The 22,054-nt window shown below is 42.6% G+C and overlaps 1 protein-coding gene across 1 annotated transcript in view; it reads left to right on the top strand.

Annotated features, from left to right (window-relative positions):
- The window catches only part of fars2 (phenylalanyl-tRNA synthetase 2, mitochondrial), a 104,853-nt gene extending 83,133 nt beyond the window's left edge, over positions 1-21,720 (top strand). Inside the window, exon 10 of the mRNA XM_080020517.1 lies at positions 21,126-21,720. Within this exon, the coding sequence (XP_079876643.1) occupies positions 21,126-21,264 (139 nt within the window). The 3' untranslated portion in view covers positions 21,265-21,720. The remainder of the gene's footprint in view (positions 1-21,125) is intronic.
- Positions 21,721-22,054: the final 334 nt, after the last annotated feature.

Consider the following 22,054-nt stretch of genomic DNA (forward strand, 5'->3'; position numbering starts at 1 on the left):
GCAAATAACTGATAAAATCATGGGGGAGCAATGAAAGAGGAAGCCAGTTTTAAAAAAGAAAGAAAAAAGAGCAGGGAATAGAGAGCAATGTGTACAGGGAAGGAGAGAGGGATGCTACTTTTATTTGTTGTCGCCGTGTGGCTTTCCTAGTCCCCTCATCACGTTTTTCCATCACTGTTTCCTCTCAAGTGGAGTGGGAATATGATGCTCGCTCACTTCGAACCTCCTTCGAGATAGAACTTCGAGATAGAACTGAGGGGAGAGAGCTGGAGAGAGAGAGAGAGAGAGAGAGAGAGAGAGCGAGAGAGAGAGAGAGAGGTATGCCGAGATTCATCAATGAGAAATAAATATATCTCTTTCCGATCACAGAATGCCGCAAAAACAGAAGATAAAGGGAAGCTTAATGAAAGGTAACAAACAAGATATAGAAACGCACACACTGAAATGACCCCCCCCCCCCTCCACACACACACACACACACACCCACACACACACACACTGTGAAACCAACCTACACACACAAAGAGAAGGGGATACCCATAACATGCCCATGCGTACACACACACGTACACATCCGCACACGCACACTGTAATGAGCACCAGCAGCAGGGAGAGCTCTTCTGTCTGTTATTGTCCACATGATGGAGAGCTGTAGTTTCCATTGAAATGCCCTGAGAGGAGAGGCGAGGCAGAGGAAGGGAGAGGAAAGACGTGTGTGTGTGTGTGTGTGTGTGTGTGTGTGTGTGTGTGTGTGTGTGTGTGTGTGTGTGTGTGTGTGTGTGTGTGTGTGTGTGTGTGTGTGTGTGTGTGTGTGTGTGTGTGTGTGTGTGTGAGTGACTTGTGGTCTCCGTCAACCTCTTTCAAGGTTTACAGGCATAACACAAGGGTTTTCTACAAATTCCTTCCATGTCTCTTCTCTCAGGAGCAACCTTTCATTCACAAATTTCAAATCAAAGTGAGGGATTTTGTGAAAATGTAACCCCCAGCAATGAATCTTCACTCGGTTTGTCTAACAGACGGTGTGTGTGTGTGTGTGTGTGTGTGTGTGTGTGTGTGTGTCTCTGTCTCTGTGTCTCTGTGTCTTTGAGGTGTGTAAAAAAGACAGAGAGACAGATGTACAGAGAATCAGGCAGTAAGGGAGACCGACTATTTGTGAGCGAAAGAGTGTGATAACCCAAGCATAAAGAAATAGAGGTGTAGGTGGCGTCTCGCTGCATCACCTGTAAGCATTACCCCTTGAAGCGCTCTTTTGTTAATCTGTCGTCTATTATCTTTTAAAAGGCGCACTGTAAGATTCTCCAGTGCCTCTAGCTGTCTACGTGCTGAATAACCTTAAACGGCACATTTCTCAATGTATTTTACCTTTTAGTAAGCACTGAAATGCAAGTGTTCCATATGCAGATGTAGAACTGATCATTTAAATGAATGAATATATATGAAGTCTCCACCCGGCCTAGTGTTTTATATTCATCCCTATGCTTCAGGATATTGTGAAAATTTTGAATTGTATGTCATTCTGCTTTGGAAAAAAAAAAGTTCAGTTAAATATTTTAAATGAGAAACCCTGAACGTTCAATCTTTTTGAGTGCCGACCGTCCCTGAATTTATTACTTTGGTGTTTTACGCACCAAATAAGTCACTCAGTCAGGGGAACTGGGTGAGCATTAAAGATACGAAGCGAAGATCTGTTTGAATTAGGGCTGTTGATCAATAAAAAAAAAAACTAACTCATTAATCGCACAATTTGCTTTGATTAATTGCTTTCTTTCTTTCTGAAGTGTTAAGCTTGAAATTGTGGATATTTAAATGTAATATCACAGAATTATTATCGAATCAACACAAAGGAAGTATATTGAAATACTATCATTTAATAGCTTCTTTTTAACTATGATTTTTACACAGATTCCCTCCTGTGAACTACAGATTTTCAATAAAACCATTAAGGCCATCAAAACTGACTGTCAGCTTGAAAGGCATATGTGGCCATTTCACCTGCCACAAACAAGTGGCGTGTCAGGGCCCTCAGCAACAGGGACACAGGCGAAGGGGTAGAAAACACATAGGTTTATTGTGAAGATGGGGCTTGATAGAAAATGCCCCGGAGCAGATGGACGCAGGTCGTCAAAGGGCTCCTCTCTCCTCAGTGTGTGTGGGGATGGGGGTTTTACCTGTTGCTCGTTAGACCATCCGGCGAGCGACAGGTATGCAGCCACTCTGATCCTGGGGCCCCAATTACCTAGCGCCAGGACAGGTGTGGCTGCTCAAACCACACCCTTCCCACACCGCAGCATATTTCTTATATGCAATAACAGAAATAATAACAAAATCCAGGCCTACATGTTAAATTTTATGTTATATGTTGTGCCAGTTGAATTTCAAAACCATCAAGGCCATTAAGATTAGATATCAGCTTCGAAAGCAATATTTTTTTTATATTCGCTAATATAAATGATAATTAAGGTATTATTAAGCTATTAATATGTTTTTATCAAATGTACAAGAATACATCATTGCATGTTTTCTTCATTTAATAATCAAACCACAAATGCAAAATTTCTGAAAGGGCAGTTTGGGAAACTGTTTGACAGTGACAGATACTCAGCTGTAACATGTTGTCATTTAAAGAACAGTTTATACTTTGTCTGTTTCTCTTCCTGTCGCCATCCCTCCTTCTCACTCTCACTCTCTCTTTCTCTCTCGCTCTCGCTCTCTGATTCTATTTTAAAACACGTGTCTCCCATGCAGAAGTGAACCATAAATTTACCATAGAACTTCATCGATTACCCACGTGAACGCACTCACACGCACATACACACACACACACACACACACACACACACACACACACACACACACACACACGTCCAGCTTGCGTTTATACATGTAGGGTTGCCTTGGAGATTGTGGAAATTTCCTTTCTAAATCTGAGTCTCATACACACGTGCACACACGCACACACACTCACAGCTTACACTCACAACATAATAACCCACGCACACTCTCTCCCTCTTGTGGTTACGGAAATGCAATTCCGCCTCCATTTTCCCGATAAAGAGCCTCTCTTCCTGCTTCCACTCCATCTTAATACAATAAATACACTCACACACACCGACAAGGACACACACACACACACACACACACACACACACACCCACACACTCACTCAAGTGGATTCCTGTCTTTAAACTGATATCGACCAGCGGCTCATATGAACACGCCTTAATGCTTATACACGCAAACAATTAGAGCGAGAGAGAGAGAGAGAGAGTGAGAGAGCGAGAGAGAGAGCGAGAGAGCGCGAGCGAGCGAGCAGGGGTCAAAGAGGGAGAAAGAAAAAGAAAGATAGAAATGAAAGAGAGAGATCAGAAAACAGAGAGGAAGTTGACATATGTGCGTGAGACAAGGTGTCATCACATACCATATCGCCTCATAATGTGGCCCATTCATCTTATAATGTGCACTAACTAGTGGCGGACAGCACGCAAGACCCACAGCTTGGTACATAGCCCAGCTTTGAGGTCAAGGTTTGCTTTGTTTTTTGATGTGGGAGCTAAAAGGAAATGTGTTTTTCAAGTCGGTTTTTTTTTTTTTTTTTTAGTCCAGCGTTCTCTGCCAATTGTTATTTTAGTTCACCAGGAAGCTAATGTTCCAAAATAGGAGACCTCAAAGGCGGCGGGGGTTGGGGTTCTTTCAACTCCTCTGCCTCGTTTGCCTTCGCCATACTGATGAGTCTGGCTTATGCGTTGGACTGATAAATTCTGTCACACTACCACTCTGGGTGGAACTCAGAGCTCCCAATGTAGGGCTCTGCAGGTGCACAAAAACAATTAATTTCCGAGGCAACGCTGTGACTATTCAGGTCGTACGACTTCCCAAACACCCACTGCCGTCCTTAAAGTGTTAATGCATAAGATTATTTTGTTAACATGTTTTGTGCTTTTTTTTTTTTAAAAACAGCCATTAAAATGTATTTGAATTATGCATGTGCTCCTCTTATCCATCGACGCCAGTGTGGTCCGCTGCAAGAGTGCAAAAGTTGGGCGCACGGTCGGTGAAGTTAAGAAGTGAAAATAAATTTGGATTACTACATTATTAAATACCAAAGATCGTTTCATAGTCCATAATTGTACTTTGTTCTACAAGTCTGCGTCTGTTTGTACCAGTAGTCACTGTTTCTAAATATTCTGGGATCCTGCATTTGATCTTTGTGTGTACGCAAGTGTATGAATGTCTGCCATGGGTGCACACCAGTACACAGTTCATTTCCATGTATACAGTATTTTTCACACTCATAATCCATCACCTACATGGTCTTTACTAAATTGCTTTTTTTCTATATGTTTGTCTCTGTGCCTTATTCTCTCTTGATGTGGTTTTATCTGGATTAGAATGGAAAGCGTGGCGGTGGAAGACTGTATGTGAGCGGATCCAGCTGTAGTTTTCACACAGGCTGCAGCGCTCCTTCTGGTGCTGTCACCACTGGAGTCTAGCGTGATGCTAGTGGCCGAGACAATCACATCAAACCCAAGAAAATGAAATAGTTGTGTGTGTGTGTGTGTGTGTGTGTGTGTGGGGGTCGGTGGGTGGGTGGGTATCTTTGATGTGTGTAAAAAAGACAGAGAGACAGACGTATAGAGAGACAGGCAGTAAGGGAGACCGACTGTTTGTGAGCGATAGAGACTGTGAGAGACAGAGAAACAGAAACAAACACTACATGAGACACAGCAAGACACACAGAAGACTGGTAAAGCCAGGCAGCATGTTAGACACACAGAAGGACCGAGAGAGATGGACAGTATAGACCAGGGGTCGGGAACCTTTGACTCGCGAGCCAATTATGGCTCTTTCGATGACGGTATATGGCTCGCAGACAATTTTGAGCTAACATTTTTCTTTACAATTAACAAGTAATAAAAAAATATTCTGTGTCATTTTAAAGTAAAACAGGTAAGACAAATTACAATTTAGAAAATAAAATTCAAAATATAAATCTGACGGACAAAGGGGCGTAGTCAAGCACTGGCTGCGGACCACCATGCCCCTCTCGGGTCTCTGCTCAGGCGCCACTTGTGGGAGTCTCTGCCCACAGGTGAGGGTTTAGGGAGGGAGATGGAGTCTTTCTGGCCGTGGTGCGCCAACATGGCGAGAGTTTTATTGTTCATTTCAATATGCGGCACACAAGCCACAATTATTAAAAATGTATGCCTTACTTAAAAAATGCACGCATTAAGTTGCATTCAATTTTATTAAATATTATATGGCTCACAAGAAAATACATTTAGAAATACTTGGCTTTTATGGCTCTCCCAGCCAAAAAGGTTCCCGAAACATGGTATAGAGGGATTACAGAAAGACTGGGAGAGACAGAGTAAAGAGAGACTGGGAGAGAAAGAAAGAAACACGAGGAGAGACAGACAGTATGTGAGAAAGAAAGAAAGGCTGGGAGAGACAGACAGTCTGTGAGGCAGACAGAAAGGCGAGGAGAGACAGACAGCAAGACTGGGAGAGACCGACAGTATTGAGAGACAGACCAGATGTAAACCGGCAATATGTACCATAGCAGAAAGGAAGGAGACCTTTGGACAGTAAAACAGTTCTCCAGTGGCATCGCTGACCCTGCAGGTAACGCAAAGTGGCCAAAGGCAGAATTTGAATGGCGGCGTCTGATTGGTCCGTCCCATCTGTTTATGCAAATAGCCTCAAGTGAGAATAGATGGCAAATAGAAGAGAAATTGGAGATATAACAAACACACACAAGCACAAATGCGCACTCTGACTCTGACAAATGCAATCAATAGCATAAACACACTCTGACCCTAATATACACACTGAGATAAACACACACACAAACACATACACACAAATACACAGGTGCAGAAGTACAGTTATACGCAAGCTCTCCGACTGTAATTTCATGCTAATTTCTGCTATGTTTACACACACACACACACACACAGACACACACACACATACATACATAAAGCCTCATAAGCATACAGAACACAAATGTACGCACACAGAATGTCCTCGCTCAATTTAACTTTCTTCTGGCTTGCTCATTTTGTCAAACAAACACACATAAGTGTGCACGCACACACAAGCAGATTGGTATAAATCTATGCTTATGACTGTAGCTGTCATTGATCTGCAGGAATGCCACTGCCTTATTAAATATTTATGAGCGAGAGAGAGACAAAGAGAGGGAAAGCGAGAGAGAGAAAGAGAAAGGAGCTAACCATGAGACAGTGAGTTTTTTTTCTGTCTGTGTGTGTGTGTGTGTGTGCGTGTGCGTGCGTGCGTGCGTGCGTGCGTGCGTGCGTGCGTGCGTGCGTGCGTGTGCGTGCGCGCTTGAAATAAATCCTGCACGGTTTGATATGAATTCTCAAGTCGCCGGTGTTGTGAGGAGTGACAGTCATCGTGTTAGATGAGACAACTCCGGTTGTCACGGCGATGTGCTTGTGTACGTAGCTCAGTAAGATGCATGTCAGCGCCGGCTCTAAACTCGGCGCACCGTACAGTCTGTGCCCCATCTGACCTGTCAGGTGGCAACTGGCAAGCTACCCGAAGCAAAAACAAAAAACAGCAGGATACCCTTAACCCTGAATTGGGGTTGTGTATTGTTTTCCAATAGTGTATTGATTCCACAGTATCGATAGAAATGACTCGAGCCAGATCCTTGTAGCTCTTTCGCTATTTCAATCCTCCGCTCGTTAATAACGGTACCGATGGGATGTTTCCGTCTAAAATCAATGGCCATATGCTGAGCATTTGGCACATTAAGATGGAGGAACGAGTCTTCGCACACAGTGCAAGCGAATCATACGCCCCAGGCGCACCGGATTCATCATTCCGTACGAGCCTGGAGATCTAGCGAGGCAGCCGCGGTTACCACAGTGCGACGACAGTGATACGCCGCGACAAAATACAGCAGATCCAGCAGGACATTAACACTGCCAGGGGCTGCGGGGGTGAGACGACTCCGCACCTGAGCACTCCTCTCAGGATCGAAGTTGAGAGATAATTAAGTGAAAACGCAAGCTACACGGAGACGATGCATGAAAAGAATACGCTGTAATTTCAGCTTTGAAGCTTAAGGGACGATTGTGCATTAGGTAAGTCGTTCTTCCCTTTCAGATAAATATTAAGCAGCCATTAAGGTGTCACTTAAAGTTGCATTTCCTCCAGAGTCCAAACAGTTAACAGTGACGAGGCAATACCAAACAGGGACGTGGAACAGAACCTTTTAAAAATTTTATCTCCCCGCTAAAGGTTAAGTGAAAAGCTTAACAAGCAATTAGCAGAGAGGAAATGCCAGAAGTAGAGACTAACGACCATCAACCAAACACTGGTTTAAATTATTCACTACCATAACACACCGCCAGCGGAGCCCATATGCTCCGAGCAGCCAATCAAAAGGCCGCTTTTGTCAAGCGGATTTGCATAAGCAAAAGCCTCGGCATCGTGGGTGTCTTCCTCCTGGGGCGGTTCGAGGTCCGCGGCTCCCGCTCCGAGATGCTCTCTGGTGCCATCTTGGCATTTATATGGGAGGCCACCGCACTGTCCCACCCTGTCTGGGCTCAAACCAAACTACATTTATTAACTTCTGCTCCGAAGAAAGTGTGTCGTCCTGGCGCCATCGGTTTAATTTGTCCTAAATGGCGAAACAAGTCAGCGTGTTGAAATATGGATATTTATTATCATCGGATCATTTTCACCCAATAATAACATGATCAAAATTCAGTCATGGCAACCAACATTTGATGCACAGTTGCCAACCTGGCAACAACTTCTTTAAATTGGTGTCTGTCTGTCTGTCTGGTCACATATTTCTCTCCACGGTGCATCACGGTGTCAAACATTTTTTGGTTGCACAGGATGACATCATCAGAGGAGAGACTGCAGTGCATCACCGCTCCACACCTCTGTCACACATCAAATCTCCCGATCAGACAATGGGAGAGCGATAGGGAGCGAGAGAGTGAAGAAAGGAGGCAAACGGTGTAAGGATTGAGTGGGAATTTGGTAAAAATGAGCCTCAAGAGGGACGAGGGAGGCATTTGAAAGATCAGAAAGAGAGGTGAACGAGATTGACAGACGTGTGAAAGTGTTGGAAGACCGGCGCGATGTGGTGCGGGAGAGTGATACACAACACAAGGTTGAAATGGAGCGATCAGATCTGGAGCCCATTGCTCTCTCTATCCCCCCCCCATTTTTCACCCCCCCCTCCCTTTGTTAACTCTGCACTGATAATGTCGTTCTGGAATTAATGCCATTGCCACTCTCTGTCTGTTGGGTTGCATGACTCTCTAGAAGTCAAAAGAAAACGGAAGTGGAAACGGAGTGGAAAAAGGATTCCATTTTGTTTTACCCACCACGTTTCTGTCCAAGTAAATCAAGCTTATCAATATATTTAATGACCTAAAAAAAAAAAAAAAAAAAGCATATCGTCGGTCATTTATTAATCGTTCAATTAAAGAAGGAACTGTTCCTTCAGAACCATGCAAATATTTGCAGTCAGTATTAGTTTAATTTGAGCTGGCGGGTTTTCTTGATCTTTTAGTGCCTCATTAGTTCATCCATTGCCCGTTCCTTTATTTTTAGCACCCAAATGTCGACCGCCAGTCCATTTTGGGAGCCGCTCAGTTTCCCACTCGCCAGAGCAGGGAACATGGAGGCCTTAGCACCACCCCACGCCCTTTCCATATTTTTTTTTATCCAGGTCAAACACGTTGGATCAAGCGTTGGATCAAGAGGGGAAAGACATGGAGAATGGAGCGAAACACTCCTCCTCTCCCCAGTGGGTGTGACTTCAAAACCCTCGCGGTGACCAATCAAGTTGCAGGTCTCGTGAATATTTAATGAGCTCAGAACGCCAGCTTCCCTCCCCAATAAATGATTAATCAGTTGATCAGACTTCGGCCTGTACAGCGAGAGTGTGTGTGTGTGTGTGTGTGTGTGTGTGTGTGTGTGTGTGTGTGTGTGTGTGTGTGTGTGTGTGTGTGTGTGTGTGTGTGTGTGTGTGTGTGTGTGTGTGTGTGTGTGTGTGTGTGTGTGTGTGTGTCTGTCATGTAATCACACATGAGAAATGAAGCATTGACATATCAAACGTACCAGCGCATGCTACAACCACATACATGTTTACAAGCTCATATCCACAAGCTATTAAGATTGGACACACTGGCACACACTTATTTGAGCACACATACACTCTTTCAAAGACACATAACATAACAACACACTAACAAAATTAATATTGTACACATTTTAATATTAAAATTAACAATGGACACACACACACACACCATGCCAGTTATGTACACGCACACACAAACCACATGCTACATGGCACGCAAAGGTATAAAATCAAGACATGATAAATGTCTGCATTAATTCATGCAGCGCTCTATATAGAACCACACCCACACAAACACACACACACATGCACACACGCACACACGCACATTCCCCAGGGGTGGACCTAATCCCCAGCTGTGGAGTAATACATGTGCTACTATATAAATCATACCTTCTCATAGTCGCTCTCTCTTTCTCTTCATAAATGTATTTTGTGATGTTGGAGACTCACTCTTTGTGTGTGTGTGTGTGCGTGTGTGCGTGTGTGCGTGCGTGCGTGCGTGCGTGCGTGCGCGTGTGCGTGCGTGCGCGTGCGTGCGCATGCGTGCGTCCTCGAGCTCTTACAGATGGTCAGTCATTGAGGAAAGGTTCGCGCAAACACACACACATTCATATGTACGTCCAGCCATGCTCACTCAAACACACACATTCGCAGGGAAGTTACAATGCAGGACGGGAATAAAAGAAAAATAAATTACCGGGAGAACGAGGGGATGGAAAGAAGAAAGGAAGAAGGAATAAATTATTCAAGCGCGCAGGAAAAGACTGATGGGATCACAGGTGAGCACGAGCGGCCGAACCGCAAGCAGACATTAATAAATGTTATATCCAAATGTAAAATGCTCTGCGTTATAATCAAAGATTATGAGCGGCAGAAAGAGGGGACGGCGGGAGTGTGTGAAAATGTGCCGATTCACAGACATGAAGACAACTGTGACTCGTTGAAGTCACAGTTTTACAGCTTTGACTTTATCGTATGGCTTCGTTAGTTCGCTGCACAAAGAGCAGAACTGATCTGTAGAAGAAAAGTGAAGTCAGGAAGTCAAAATAATAAAAAAAAAAAAAAAAAGTGAAAAGTTTCAACAGCGGCGTTTTAACGAAAAGAGAAGTAGAGTGTCAGAGAAAGAAAGGAGGTCACGGGTAAGACGTAAGTGAGCAAAAAACGCAACGAGGAAGGAAGGAGTGATCACAGAGGAAAAAGGGATTGAACAAAAGAGGGGAAGACATGGAGAATGGAGCGAAACACTCCTCCTCTCCCCAGTGGGTGTGACTTCAAAACCCTCGCGGTGACCAATCAAGTTGCAGGTCTCGTGAATATTTAATGAGCTCAGAACGCCAGCTTTCCTCCCCAATAAATGATTAATCAGTTGATCAGACTTCAGTCTGTACAGCGAGACTGTGTGTGTGTGTGTGTGTGTGTGTGTGTGTGTGTATGTGTGTGTGTGTGTGTGTGTGTGTGTGTGTGTGTGTGTGTGTAGGTGTAGGTGTGGGGATGTGTGTGTATAGGGGTGTGCCTGTGCAGGGGTATGTGTGTGTGTGTGTGTGCAGGGGTGTGAGGGAGTCAGCTTTTTCAGTCTTGTCAACATGTGTGTGTGCGTGTGCGCGCGTGTGCATGTGTATTTACATGTAAGGCGTGTACGTGTGCGTGCAACAGGAATCCTGACTACAGTGACATTCCTGTTGATAATTAACACTCTCGTCTGTCTCCAGCAGGATCCCTTCTTCTCTTTTTTTCTCACATTCTCTCTTCTTTATCTGTCTCTCTCTCTCTCTCGCTCTCTTTCCCTCTCTGATTCTCTCTTTCTCTCTGTTTTCACACCCCGTCACTTTCTCCCTCTCTATCTCTATTTCTTTCTCATTTCCCTTTCATTCTTTCTACTTTGCCTTAATTATGTACACATCCAATCAATTAATTGCAGCTGATGTGTGTGTGTGTGTGTGGGGGGGGTAGAAGCAGGCAGGGTTCTCTCCAAATAAATCACCATGGTGAAAAAGTTAATTGGAGACAAAACAATTCGCGGACCTGGTGGTAATAAGTGGCCTACATAATTGAAAGTGTAGAGAGTGTGTTTATTGCTGTGTTTACTCTGTGTTAGTGGGTATGTGTGTGTGTGTGTGTCTGGGGCGGTGGGGTGATCAGTCTTGTTGTTAAAAAAAATAAAGATGAAATCGATGCTCATTTCCCCCAGTTTGACCCATATGCCAAAATCAATACTCCACATGAAGGCCTCAAATGGAATCATTTGGTTTGGTCTGTGTCCATAAGCTCTTTGTGTTTAACCTTTTTTTGCAGTTTGTTAATCTATTTGCTCGTTATTTAGTCACGATTCTAATGCACGTTGTAACTGCTACTTAGAAATGCGTTTTCATTCGATTCAAAACAATTAAAGTTTTGCTAACTTGTGTTACTGGGCTACCAGTTTTATCGACGACCAAGGTCAAAACGCACATTTCTAATTCAGAGAGCGGACAGGAAATGACAAATTAATAACAAATGAAACAGCAAAGATCAGACTGAAGAAGTTACCATTTAGTTTAGCTGTGTTTAGAAAAAAAATCACAGGAAAGGATGTGTCGTGTTGTATACAACGTAGTCTACATTTATTATTATTACGTAATAGACAAATCACCCGTAGAGCTCAATTAACTAAACATTGTATTAAATATTATGGAAATCAAGCAATGGCCCCGTGTGTGAAACCGAGAGGCGTCCAGAACCCTGTGGGCGGCGCACCTGCGACTGGGGTCCAGCAGACACGCCTCGTCAAGAGTTTAACTCTGTGAAGGCAAAAAAAAAATAATAACGATGCTATTCATAGATCATAAGATAATCCCAGCAGGCGTCCCGCGCCCTCTCTCCTCCAACACCAAACACCGCGTCTAAAAGGAATCCCATCTCTTTCATGCCCCGCCGTATCGCCCTGCAAACGCAGCGCACCGCTGCGCTACGGCGCTCTCATTTACATACCCGCTAAAATGTGTTGGAATCCATCTGAATTATTTATCTTTTTTTTTTTCTTTTTTTTTTTCATCTGAATGCCGGACATTGGTATTTCCTGTCTGTCCAAGTCCTTCGAGGTGATGATGGAGGTTGGGTTGAAATTCATAGAATGGTTTCGAATGTGTATGTAGTCACCTGACCTCTTTCCAAAATATTTTACAGTTGTCCAAGGTGTTGGGGTATCATTTATGAAACAGAAAGGACTTTTTAACGAATTAACTACTTTACCACATCCTGTATCATCACCTTCCAGCTCTACACCAATTGTGGATTTGATTTCATTCGCCTTTCACCCTTTACTTGCCTTTTTGTGAACTCGCTTGATGTCATCTGAAAGGCTGGGTTAGTAACGCGGACAAATAGAGACTTATAAAGGACGACAGAAACTCGGCAACGTTGCGCGACTGCTCCTCTTCCACGAGGCTTCGCAACAGAGGTTTTCTCGCAAAGCCGGTCAGTCGGTCGCTGAACGTTCATCCGTTCTTCCTCAGATGAAAATGAAACCATTTCTGGGATATAAGCAGCGTAGTTCAGAGGGATTGAGCAAAGATTGACAGATCTACGGGTCCAAACAACGAGTCTGGACCGGACCGCCTGCTTTGAGAGCTTTGAAATCTCCACAGCCATTGAGATCATAATGGACTGACTGGCATTGATCAACAACATTTGCGATCACTTGAAAAAATAATATATATTATATATAATAATTAGTTATTGTAGCCTCACTTTAAAGGCTAAATTTACTTCCAATCTGATGTTCGCAACCCAAATGTGTTTTCACGACAGAAAATGGAGAATGAATCTGTTCAATTAGCTAAATTGACCCAGACCCAGATTGATTTTGTTAGACTCAATGTTCCAAGCGGTTGTCTCCTCTTCCTCATCCTCATTCCTCGCTGTCTTTCTACGACTCCTGTCTGTCTGTCTGTCTGTCTCTCTGTGATGAGATTAATTGCAATGAGACCTCACCCACGGATCAGAGCCAATAAATAGAGTGGTGATTGTTTTCAGCTCCCTTTCCGAGCCACTGGAGGAGATGCAGGGAAGGAGTGATGATGGAGAGATGATGGGTTGCCCCTCACTCTTCCTCCACACATCCTTTCATTACAGGGCACTCAGACAGATAGAGGAGGATCAACGACCCCTAATCTACTTAGATCAACAGGGAAGGAGAAGACGAGAGGGAGGGAGGCAGGAAGGGAGGGAGAACATTTGAAATGAAAACGATAATTTTTTTAACTTACAAACGTAAACACATAATTCAAGTGGATTAAACACGTGAAGTCAATTGATCAATACATGAGAAAATGTATTGGAATGAATGGGAAAAAAAATTAATAGAATAGAAGAAGTAATAGAAGAAGTAATAAAACAGCATAACACTTGTCCAAACAACAAGGAGTCGAACTGCAATATTCAAATTTGAGGCAACAACCTATAGCTTTCTTAAATATATTTTTCATATCATATCCATAAGTTAATATTGGTGCTGTTATTTTGAGAAACAGAACTGTATTATATTGATTCATAATTGAGAGATGCACATTGCCTACTTTCACCTCCTTTGGATTTTCTTTTTATCTGACTGAGATATTTTTTCTAACCTCATCTTCCCTCTGGCTCTCTCTCTAAGCCCTATTATTATTATTATTATTATTAGGTAATAACAATGGGGTTATTGCCTAATTATAGGACTGGAAAACTATTGTTATTGCTTTGATTTTTTATTTGTATTTTATATTGTTATTTTTATTTTCCGGGCTAAAAGTATCTGCTGACAACGGCAGTACACAAAGACAGGGTTGAGGTCTCGTCAGAACCGGGACGTTTCAGATGTCTTGTTGTTGGACTTTGATCAATATTGATCTACATTTCGGGCAGAAATAAGTGAAAAACTATTAAATAGAAGGTTAGGGGTTAGGGGTTAGGGTTGGGGTTAGGGTTAGGGTTAGGAAATAGAAGAGGCGATTTGATTAACTTCAGGAGCGGGCCGCTTTGTGACATCATCATTCAAAGTTATATAAGTCCAAGCTTCGTCACTCAGTCACTTGCAACACGTAGCCATGGAACTTGAGCCGATGCTGCGTTTAAAGGAAACTCGGAAAACTGTAACTCATTCTGCATTTTAGAAAAAAAAACAAAAACTATAATGTGTCACAGAAGGCGTCTTGGCACCGCAGGACCTTTGGAGGAACTGTCCCTTTCTTTTGTGTCCGCACTGCATGACCCAGAAACAATCGTAACTGTTAAAACACCATTATTGAGGGAGATTTAAACTAAACGGCACAAGAGGAACATTCAGTGACGTAAGTGCAGGTTTTTAGGTACCAAGCAACCTTTCCCTGTAATACCGTGCCCATGGTATAAATTTATGTTGTGAAATGGAAAATGTAAACCTTAATTCACCTCCCCTTATGTTGCAGCTGCGCGGTAGCAAACTTCCAAATGTTGTAATAATCCAGCTAATGAGTAATTTTGCCAAGCACCGTGTTCCGCCAGAATTGCTGACACTAATATTTTACGACATGGGGCTTTACGTTACTTGCTTTCGCATGGGAGCAATTGTAAACAAAGATGGCGGAACGCCATGCTTGGCGAAATTAGTCATTGGATGGATTATTACAACATTTGGCCGTCTGCTACCCCACAGCGGCAGCATAAGGTGAGGTGAATTAAGGTTTACACAATACTGGGCAAAGACCCCTGTTCACAGTTCCCGACCTTCATATTCAGGCCTGACACTGGAAATTTGTCGGCCACGACAAAATCGGGTCAAAATCGGGCTGAATTTGTTTAGTCTGATCCAGACATGTGCCCAAGCCCTTCTTATCCAAGTCACCAAGTTCCAAGTCATTTTTCTTGGGGCAAGTCAAGTCACAGGTTAATTCAGGTCAAGTCCAGTCCTTAGTTAAGGCCAGTCAAGTCCCAAATCAAGTCCTTTTTTCCCCCCGAGATACTGCGGTCTTACCTGCAGTGTCCAGTCTTTATAAAGAGAAAAGACAAAGTATTAGTTCCTGTCTAATAATGATATTATTGGCCTATCTATCTGTCCTGTTCAAAGAGTATGACAATAAATTGAATACATTTATTATAATTATATTTTTTATATTTTATTTATATTCATTTAAATCAAACAAATTACTTTATAAAATCTTATATATTTCTTAATTTCTTTTCAATCAAAAAAAGATTCCCTCCCCATCACTTTTAAGTGAAATACTGACAGCCAGACTATACATCAAATTAGTTACACTCTGTCCCTGTCCATCTGTCTGCCTGTTTGCAGAATATCTCAAAAAGTTATGAACAGATTTGCACAAATTTATTTGATTGAATGAAAATTATTGAACTGAATTTTTGAATCAGAAAGTGATGAGTCTTGGCACAGTCGCGGCCACTGTTATGATTTGATCTGATCACACTGTGTGTGCGTAACCAGTGGGAGGGTAACGAGTGCTTCTCGTTGAAAAAAAACATCAGGTCGCGAGGAACTTGACTGACAGAGTAGTCATCCAATCATCACAACGCCCATTGTGCGCTCGCATACTGGGTTACATTGCACTTTGACACTTTGAACATTTTAATGTTTTACATTTAATATTAGGGATGCGCATTTTGACAATATACCTGTATATCGTATGGCGATAGAGAAATTCTATCGTATCTATATTATTACTATTTTTGGAGCTCGACCAATGCACTCAATTTTGGAGCCACCGATTGCCAATGTTTTGACCGATATTTTGTCAAAAGTGCAGAATTTTTAAATCAATTTGAAAAAGTTTTATTTTATTTAAGTTTCTATATTTGAGACCATTTAACTTATAACCTAAGAAATAAATAAAAATAAACACACAAAGAACTTCATGATAGATAAATGTAAAAGATGATATTAAATTAAAAAAACTTTTTTTTCTCCAGTTCCAGTGAACGCACCACTTCCGAAACAAATTAGTTTCCCGAGTTTGCTATGAATGCAGCATCCTTTATTGCTTGGAAACCTGTGTCTAAATGGCATTGTAAACAAACATAGATGGATTTATAATGCCGAGTTGGACTTCTATCTTAAAAGTAGTTTAAAACCGATAAGTATAGGATAAATAATCTGTGTTTTTTGTTCATTATACTTATTTAAAAAACAGGACACATTGGCTACATAACTACCTCAAATCTCAAATTGCATGATAGCACAATTCATGCATGACTACAACATTTGGCCGTCCATCACCCAGCTGCATCAACATGGTGAGTGGAACTACCGAGCCCAAACAAAGTACGTTTTTGTTTGCCGTTCACATTTTAGTTCAAGGTTTCGGTGAATGAAAGTTAACACAAACAAGTCATTCGAGTCATCGTGTCTCAAGTCAAGTCAAGCCACGAGTCTTTAACTCAAGTCAAGTCTCAAGTCATTTATTTTCTGTCAAGTCAAGTTGAAGTCATCAGAACAGTGACTGAAATCAGTCACTGTTCAAATCACAATGACTTGAATCCATGTCTCTGGTCTGATCCCGGCATTACGTAAACTTGGAAAACTGTAATAGTACCTAACATGACTAAACTGGACCCTGTGTATTGCTACCTGCAGCTATAGTGATTATTATTATTATCATCGTCATCATTCTTATTTTGAGGGGTCCAGCCCACAGGGCTGGATGTCACAAACACCTTGTAGTTTAAGTTTCATCCAAACCGATCCACATACGGAGCAGATATTAGTGAAAAACCAAACAACTTTGACCCCAAGTATTCAGCTGGTCGTGCTTGACTGACATGTCACTATTCGTCAAAAAAATGAACGAGATGAGATTTAGAGTCAGACTCTTTATGATGTCATGATACTATTTACTGTAAATGTGCAGGTTCTGATTCAAAATGTACATTGGGACCGTGTCCAGTGTGCAGTTTAGACTCCGTCGCTCTGTAGTGGTTAGAGGTTACAAACTATGTGTAAATGTGTATTTTTATGTACCTTCTTACCTGGTAGATGTCTGTGGATCTGTCCCATTGATATTTTATCTCCGTGGTCCCATTACTTTGCCGGATTAATGAAAAACTTGTGATCCCATCGAGTCGAGTCCACTCGAATGTGTAAGTAAGTGATGTGTTCAAGATCCAGTGAGCCATCGGAAGAAAAGAAGCCGTGCGATGGTTTTTACTCACAGAAACACTTTTTTTCGTATGTCAAGGAAACAAAACTTATTGAAAACATTATTCAAGGAAGAAAAAGTCACAACAAAAGTTAAGTTAGTTGGACTACTATCGTGAATCTCCATAGATACGTAAACCTTAGTAACAGAGGAAATACAATAAAGTAGTAATTACATCTAACATGTATTTATTACATTTATAAAATGACATGTATTTATTATTATTGTTTCATACATACTGTCGTGCAATTTTGATTCATGCCAATCTAGATTTGTATCAAGAACTATTGATAGAGCTTTACAAATTCTCAGAGCATTGACAAAAATTGGCGTTATATTGAGAACTGTCACTTTGCAACATTACAAACCAGTGGCATATAAATCCACCATACGTCTCTAAGTGGTCGTAAAAAACAACTTGTAACTCGTGCTAGATTACACGAACAATTGTATTGATCTTAATTCTTAAAACACCCTCTTCAGAAATATTGAAACTTGAATGGCAGAACAGAAAAAGACCTAATTCCATGTTGATTAGTCCAGGATGAAGTCCACGATGTTTATAACTTTTGTAAATTGTGATGCACTTCACCGAAACCAAAAAACTACAACACGTACCTAAAACAAAAAACTGGACTCTGTGTATTGCTGCCTGCAGCTATATATTTATTATTGTTATTATGTTTTGCTCTTGTTGTTGTTATTATGTATGTATATACCCATCTCTGGAATCACTTGGGTGAAAAACACACAGTGCTACAGTTATGTTGAAGAGATATCTCCAACAAATCAATTCAACAGCTGCCCAAACTTTTGCATAAAACTAGAGATCAAAACATTGACATTCTGGCCATGCAGGTGCACACAAACACACACACACACACACACACACACACACACACACACAGAAAACAGCAATATTGGTAAATGTGTCTCAAAGTACAACGTTAGACTTTTCTAGTTTATTTTGGCTTGAAGTGCTGCAGTGAGCTATTTATAGAATGTTAATTACCTCAGATAGATAAATCTCTCTCGCCCTCTTTCTCTGAATGTGTATCACTCTCTCTCTCTCTCTCTCTCTCTCTCTCTCTCTCTCTCTCTCTCTCTCTCTCTCTATACGGACAAACTCATACCCCCTATACACATGCAACATGCCTGAATTACATGGGTAATATGGATGTGTACAGAATGTGTATCAATGTGTAATGTGCATTAATGTGTGTATTCATTGGTCTATAGTGTGTATGTAAATGTAGAGTGTGTGTGTGTGTGTCTGTTTGTGTCTGTGTGTGTGTGTGTGTGTGTGTGTGTGTGTGTGTGTGCGCGCGCGTCTTTATACAGTGCTCTCCAAATTTATGTGTCCTTGGTAAACAGGAAAGGCTACATTGTTTATCAGCTTGATCTTAACAAAAAATCTGATTGGAATCTAACCTTTATTTGTAGTAGAATCATTAAGAAAAAACCCTTATCAAAACTAAAATAACTTCTCAAAAACCTGTATCACTATTATTGGCAATTCTAGAAGCTCTTGCAAAATGTATTATTTAAGTATTTTTTAAGTTCCCTAGGAACAACAATTCAGTGATCATCCACAATTTCCTGTTTCCCTGTCGTCGAAATATGAGGTGACACTCTCCCTTAGTCATCAAAAGACGGAAGAAAACATGGTGACCCCAGAGTACACAAATGAAATCACACAAAGGTGTGATGGCCTTCATAAAACAATCATTAGGACATTTAAAACAACTGGGAGAGGACACAAATGCATTCTGCACCAACAGCAGTAATTCCAGAAGGCACTGTATATGCACTAAACATTCATAATCCATTGTGTGTACATATATACAGTTTATGTATGTAACGTGTTTGTATCATATGTGTGTTTATGATGTGTGCATGATGTGTGTCTAGAGTGGAAGTGTGCCGGTCCATTCACACTGTAGTTCCACAATTGTCGCAGCATTCCTCCCGTCCTGCTGTCGCAGATAATGGAGTTATCAATTATTCAACAATTACACAGTCCACCACACAAATATTAACTGTGTGTGTGTGTGCGTGCGTGTGTGTGGGGGCACCTTTGTAAATGTATATATGTGTTTCTACATGTGACCATATGCGTGTGTTTAATATGTGTTTCAGTTTGGGGTTATCAAATCCTTCAAGAGAGTTACTTGCCCTTATGCCCCCTACTCCCCTTCCTGATTCTCCTCCTTCCTCACCCCCCCCCCTCTCTCTCTCTCTGCCTTCCCCCATTTCACTTCTTTCCCATTCTCTCCATCACCCACTCATCTGCCTTCCCTTCTCCCCATCTGTCTGTCTCTTCCTCTGACATTTCCACCAAACACAGAGCTCTTTAATTATTCACCAGCCGCTCTGAGAGAGAGAGAGAGAGAGAGAGAGAGAGAGAGAGAGAGAGAGAGAGAGAGAGAGCACTCAGAGAAGGAGTTTGCGGGCGGAATGGGGTGACAGAGGTAGAAGAGGTAACACTGGTAAAGGACAGAGGTGAGAAAATACAAAGCAGGAGGAAAGAAAGAGGGAGAGAGAGAGAGAGAGAGACAGATAGATTGGGAGATTAGAGAGAGTGCGAGGGAGAGATTGCTCGCCGTGGGGGTGTTACCGCAGGAAGAACAGATTACTTCAGGGGGACGGAGAGAGGGAGAGAAAGAAAATAAGTATCAGATTGTCTTGTTAGGGTTCCCTCTCCATTTTATTGTTCTGCAGTTTTATTTCACTTCCCCCTGTCAAGCAGAGAATGAGAAAGAGGGGGAGAGAGAGAGAGAGAGAGAGAGAGGTGGAGGAGTGGAGCGGAGAGACGGCAGAGAATGAATGCCGAGGGCAGAGGCGAGAGAGAAAGAGAGAGAGGCCTGTTGAAACAGGCAGCAATCAGCTTTTAAGTCCAATTTATTTTCCGAGGAGGGTTGTCACAAAGGACACGGAAAGCGCCGCAACCCCGCCGCCGTGTGCTGGACGGCGGCGGGGTTTTCTGGTCAAACCTCTGAACCGAGGACTCTCTGGCCCCCCGACCGGAGCCGCTGCACCCTCCCCCCCCCCTGCGGCTGCTCGGGAAATGACTTCCCTTACTCTTTCAGGTACCGGGTGATGTGAAAGGTTCCGACCGCGGGTTCAAAACAACAAAGTGAAAGATCCGGGCGACTCGACAAAGCTCGCGGGCTAAACCGGTTCCGTGGCGGCCGTGGAAAAAGGGTCAGGGTTCAGAGCGTCGTGACAGTTACGGTCCGAAAGGGCTTTGAAAAGGGTTAGTGACAAGACAAAAGTCCCAGCAGGGTTTGTTTTCTGTTTGTTTTGTTTTGGGGGGTTTTTTTCTCAAAAAACAAATGAGTACAATAGCCGACGTAACCTTTGCCGGGAACTATTCACTTGTCGTCGCCACGCTCCTAATCACCGCAGCAACCTTTACATATCGTTGACCGTCTTTTTCTCTGTCGTTTACCGCTGCTGTCGTCTCCCGTTCCACGTTTTCCCTCCCAAAACCCAGAGGGCGGAAAAGGAGGGAAGCCCTTCAACATAGGAAAGCAAATTTATGCCAAATTGGTGGCTGACGATTATACGTGACAAAAAGAACAGCAAGACAGACAAATGATCACCTGTCGGTCGTCCGCAGTGGTGCAGTACTAATACAGTGATAACAGCCCCAACAAAAGGACACAGAGAAATCTAAGGTCATGGAGGTCGTTAAAAAAGATGAATAGATGCATATGCATATGTCATAACAAAGGAGTTGTTTGTTTTCACAAATAATGAAAAAAACGATATTAAGTAATAATTAAAGACAATCAAATCTCTCTCTCTCTCTCCCCCCCCCCCCCCCCCTCTCTCTCCAGATCGGGGAGGATGAGTCACTGTTACCAGATCGTCTACCGGCACATGGAGCGGACGTTGACCCAGGAAGAGGTTCGCGTTGTGCACGAGGAGATCGGGCGAACGGCTGAACTAGAGCTCGGCGTGCAGGGCAGATACTGACACGTGCAAGCATCACACACACAGACACACACACACACACACACACACACACAATAAGATAATACTTTATGAATCCCATTCAATCTCCAATTCAGGTGGTAGAGCAGAAACAATGCGACGGTAACTAGTTGACCCAATGTAAACATTAGTAGTATGTAAGTGCAGGTAGTAAGTGTATCGTAGTACAATACAATGTAATCTGTACTTACTTACTTACACAGTGTGTATTTCTGTGTGAATCATGGACGTTTCATTTTCCAGTTATGTCAACTCACTCACATTTAACAATAAACTTTTGCCTGTCATAATGTCTATTTTTCCCCAACTCTTTCGGTATTTGTTGAAACTGGAACCAAAAGAGAGAGAGACACACAAGCACGCACACACACACACACACACCTTGTGCTGCTAGCTGTAGCATAGCCGCAGGGAGAATCCGTTGAGTCCAATTCAGACGTCACACTCGAGCCTTTAATGCTGCTGGCATGTTGCCACACACACACACACACACACACACACTCGGCAGTGATGGTGAAGGATAAGAAGTGACTCCCCTCCTTTGTTCTGTAATGTAGCTGCTGGATTCTATCAACATATTTGACAAGGTATGGAGACAGATAAAGGTATGTGGGATGGGGGTTGGGGGGTGGAGGGGAAAGGTGGAGGCTGAGGAGAAAGAGAGAGAGGAGAGAAAATGTGGGGACGTTAGAGCGAGAGAGGGAGTGAAGGATCTGTTCCCCCTCTCTTCTGTCCGGTCAGTTTGTTGTATTTCAATAAGCTGTTGGTCTCG

Source organism: Zeus faber, assembly GCF_960531495.2.
Source record: "Zeus faber genome assembly, chromosome: 19".
Lineage (NCBI taxonomy): Eukaryota > Metazoa > Chordata > Actinopteri > Zeiformes > Zeidae > Zeus > Zeus faber.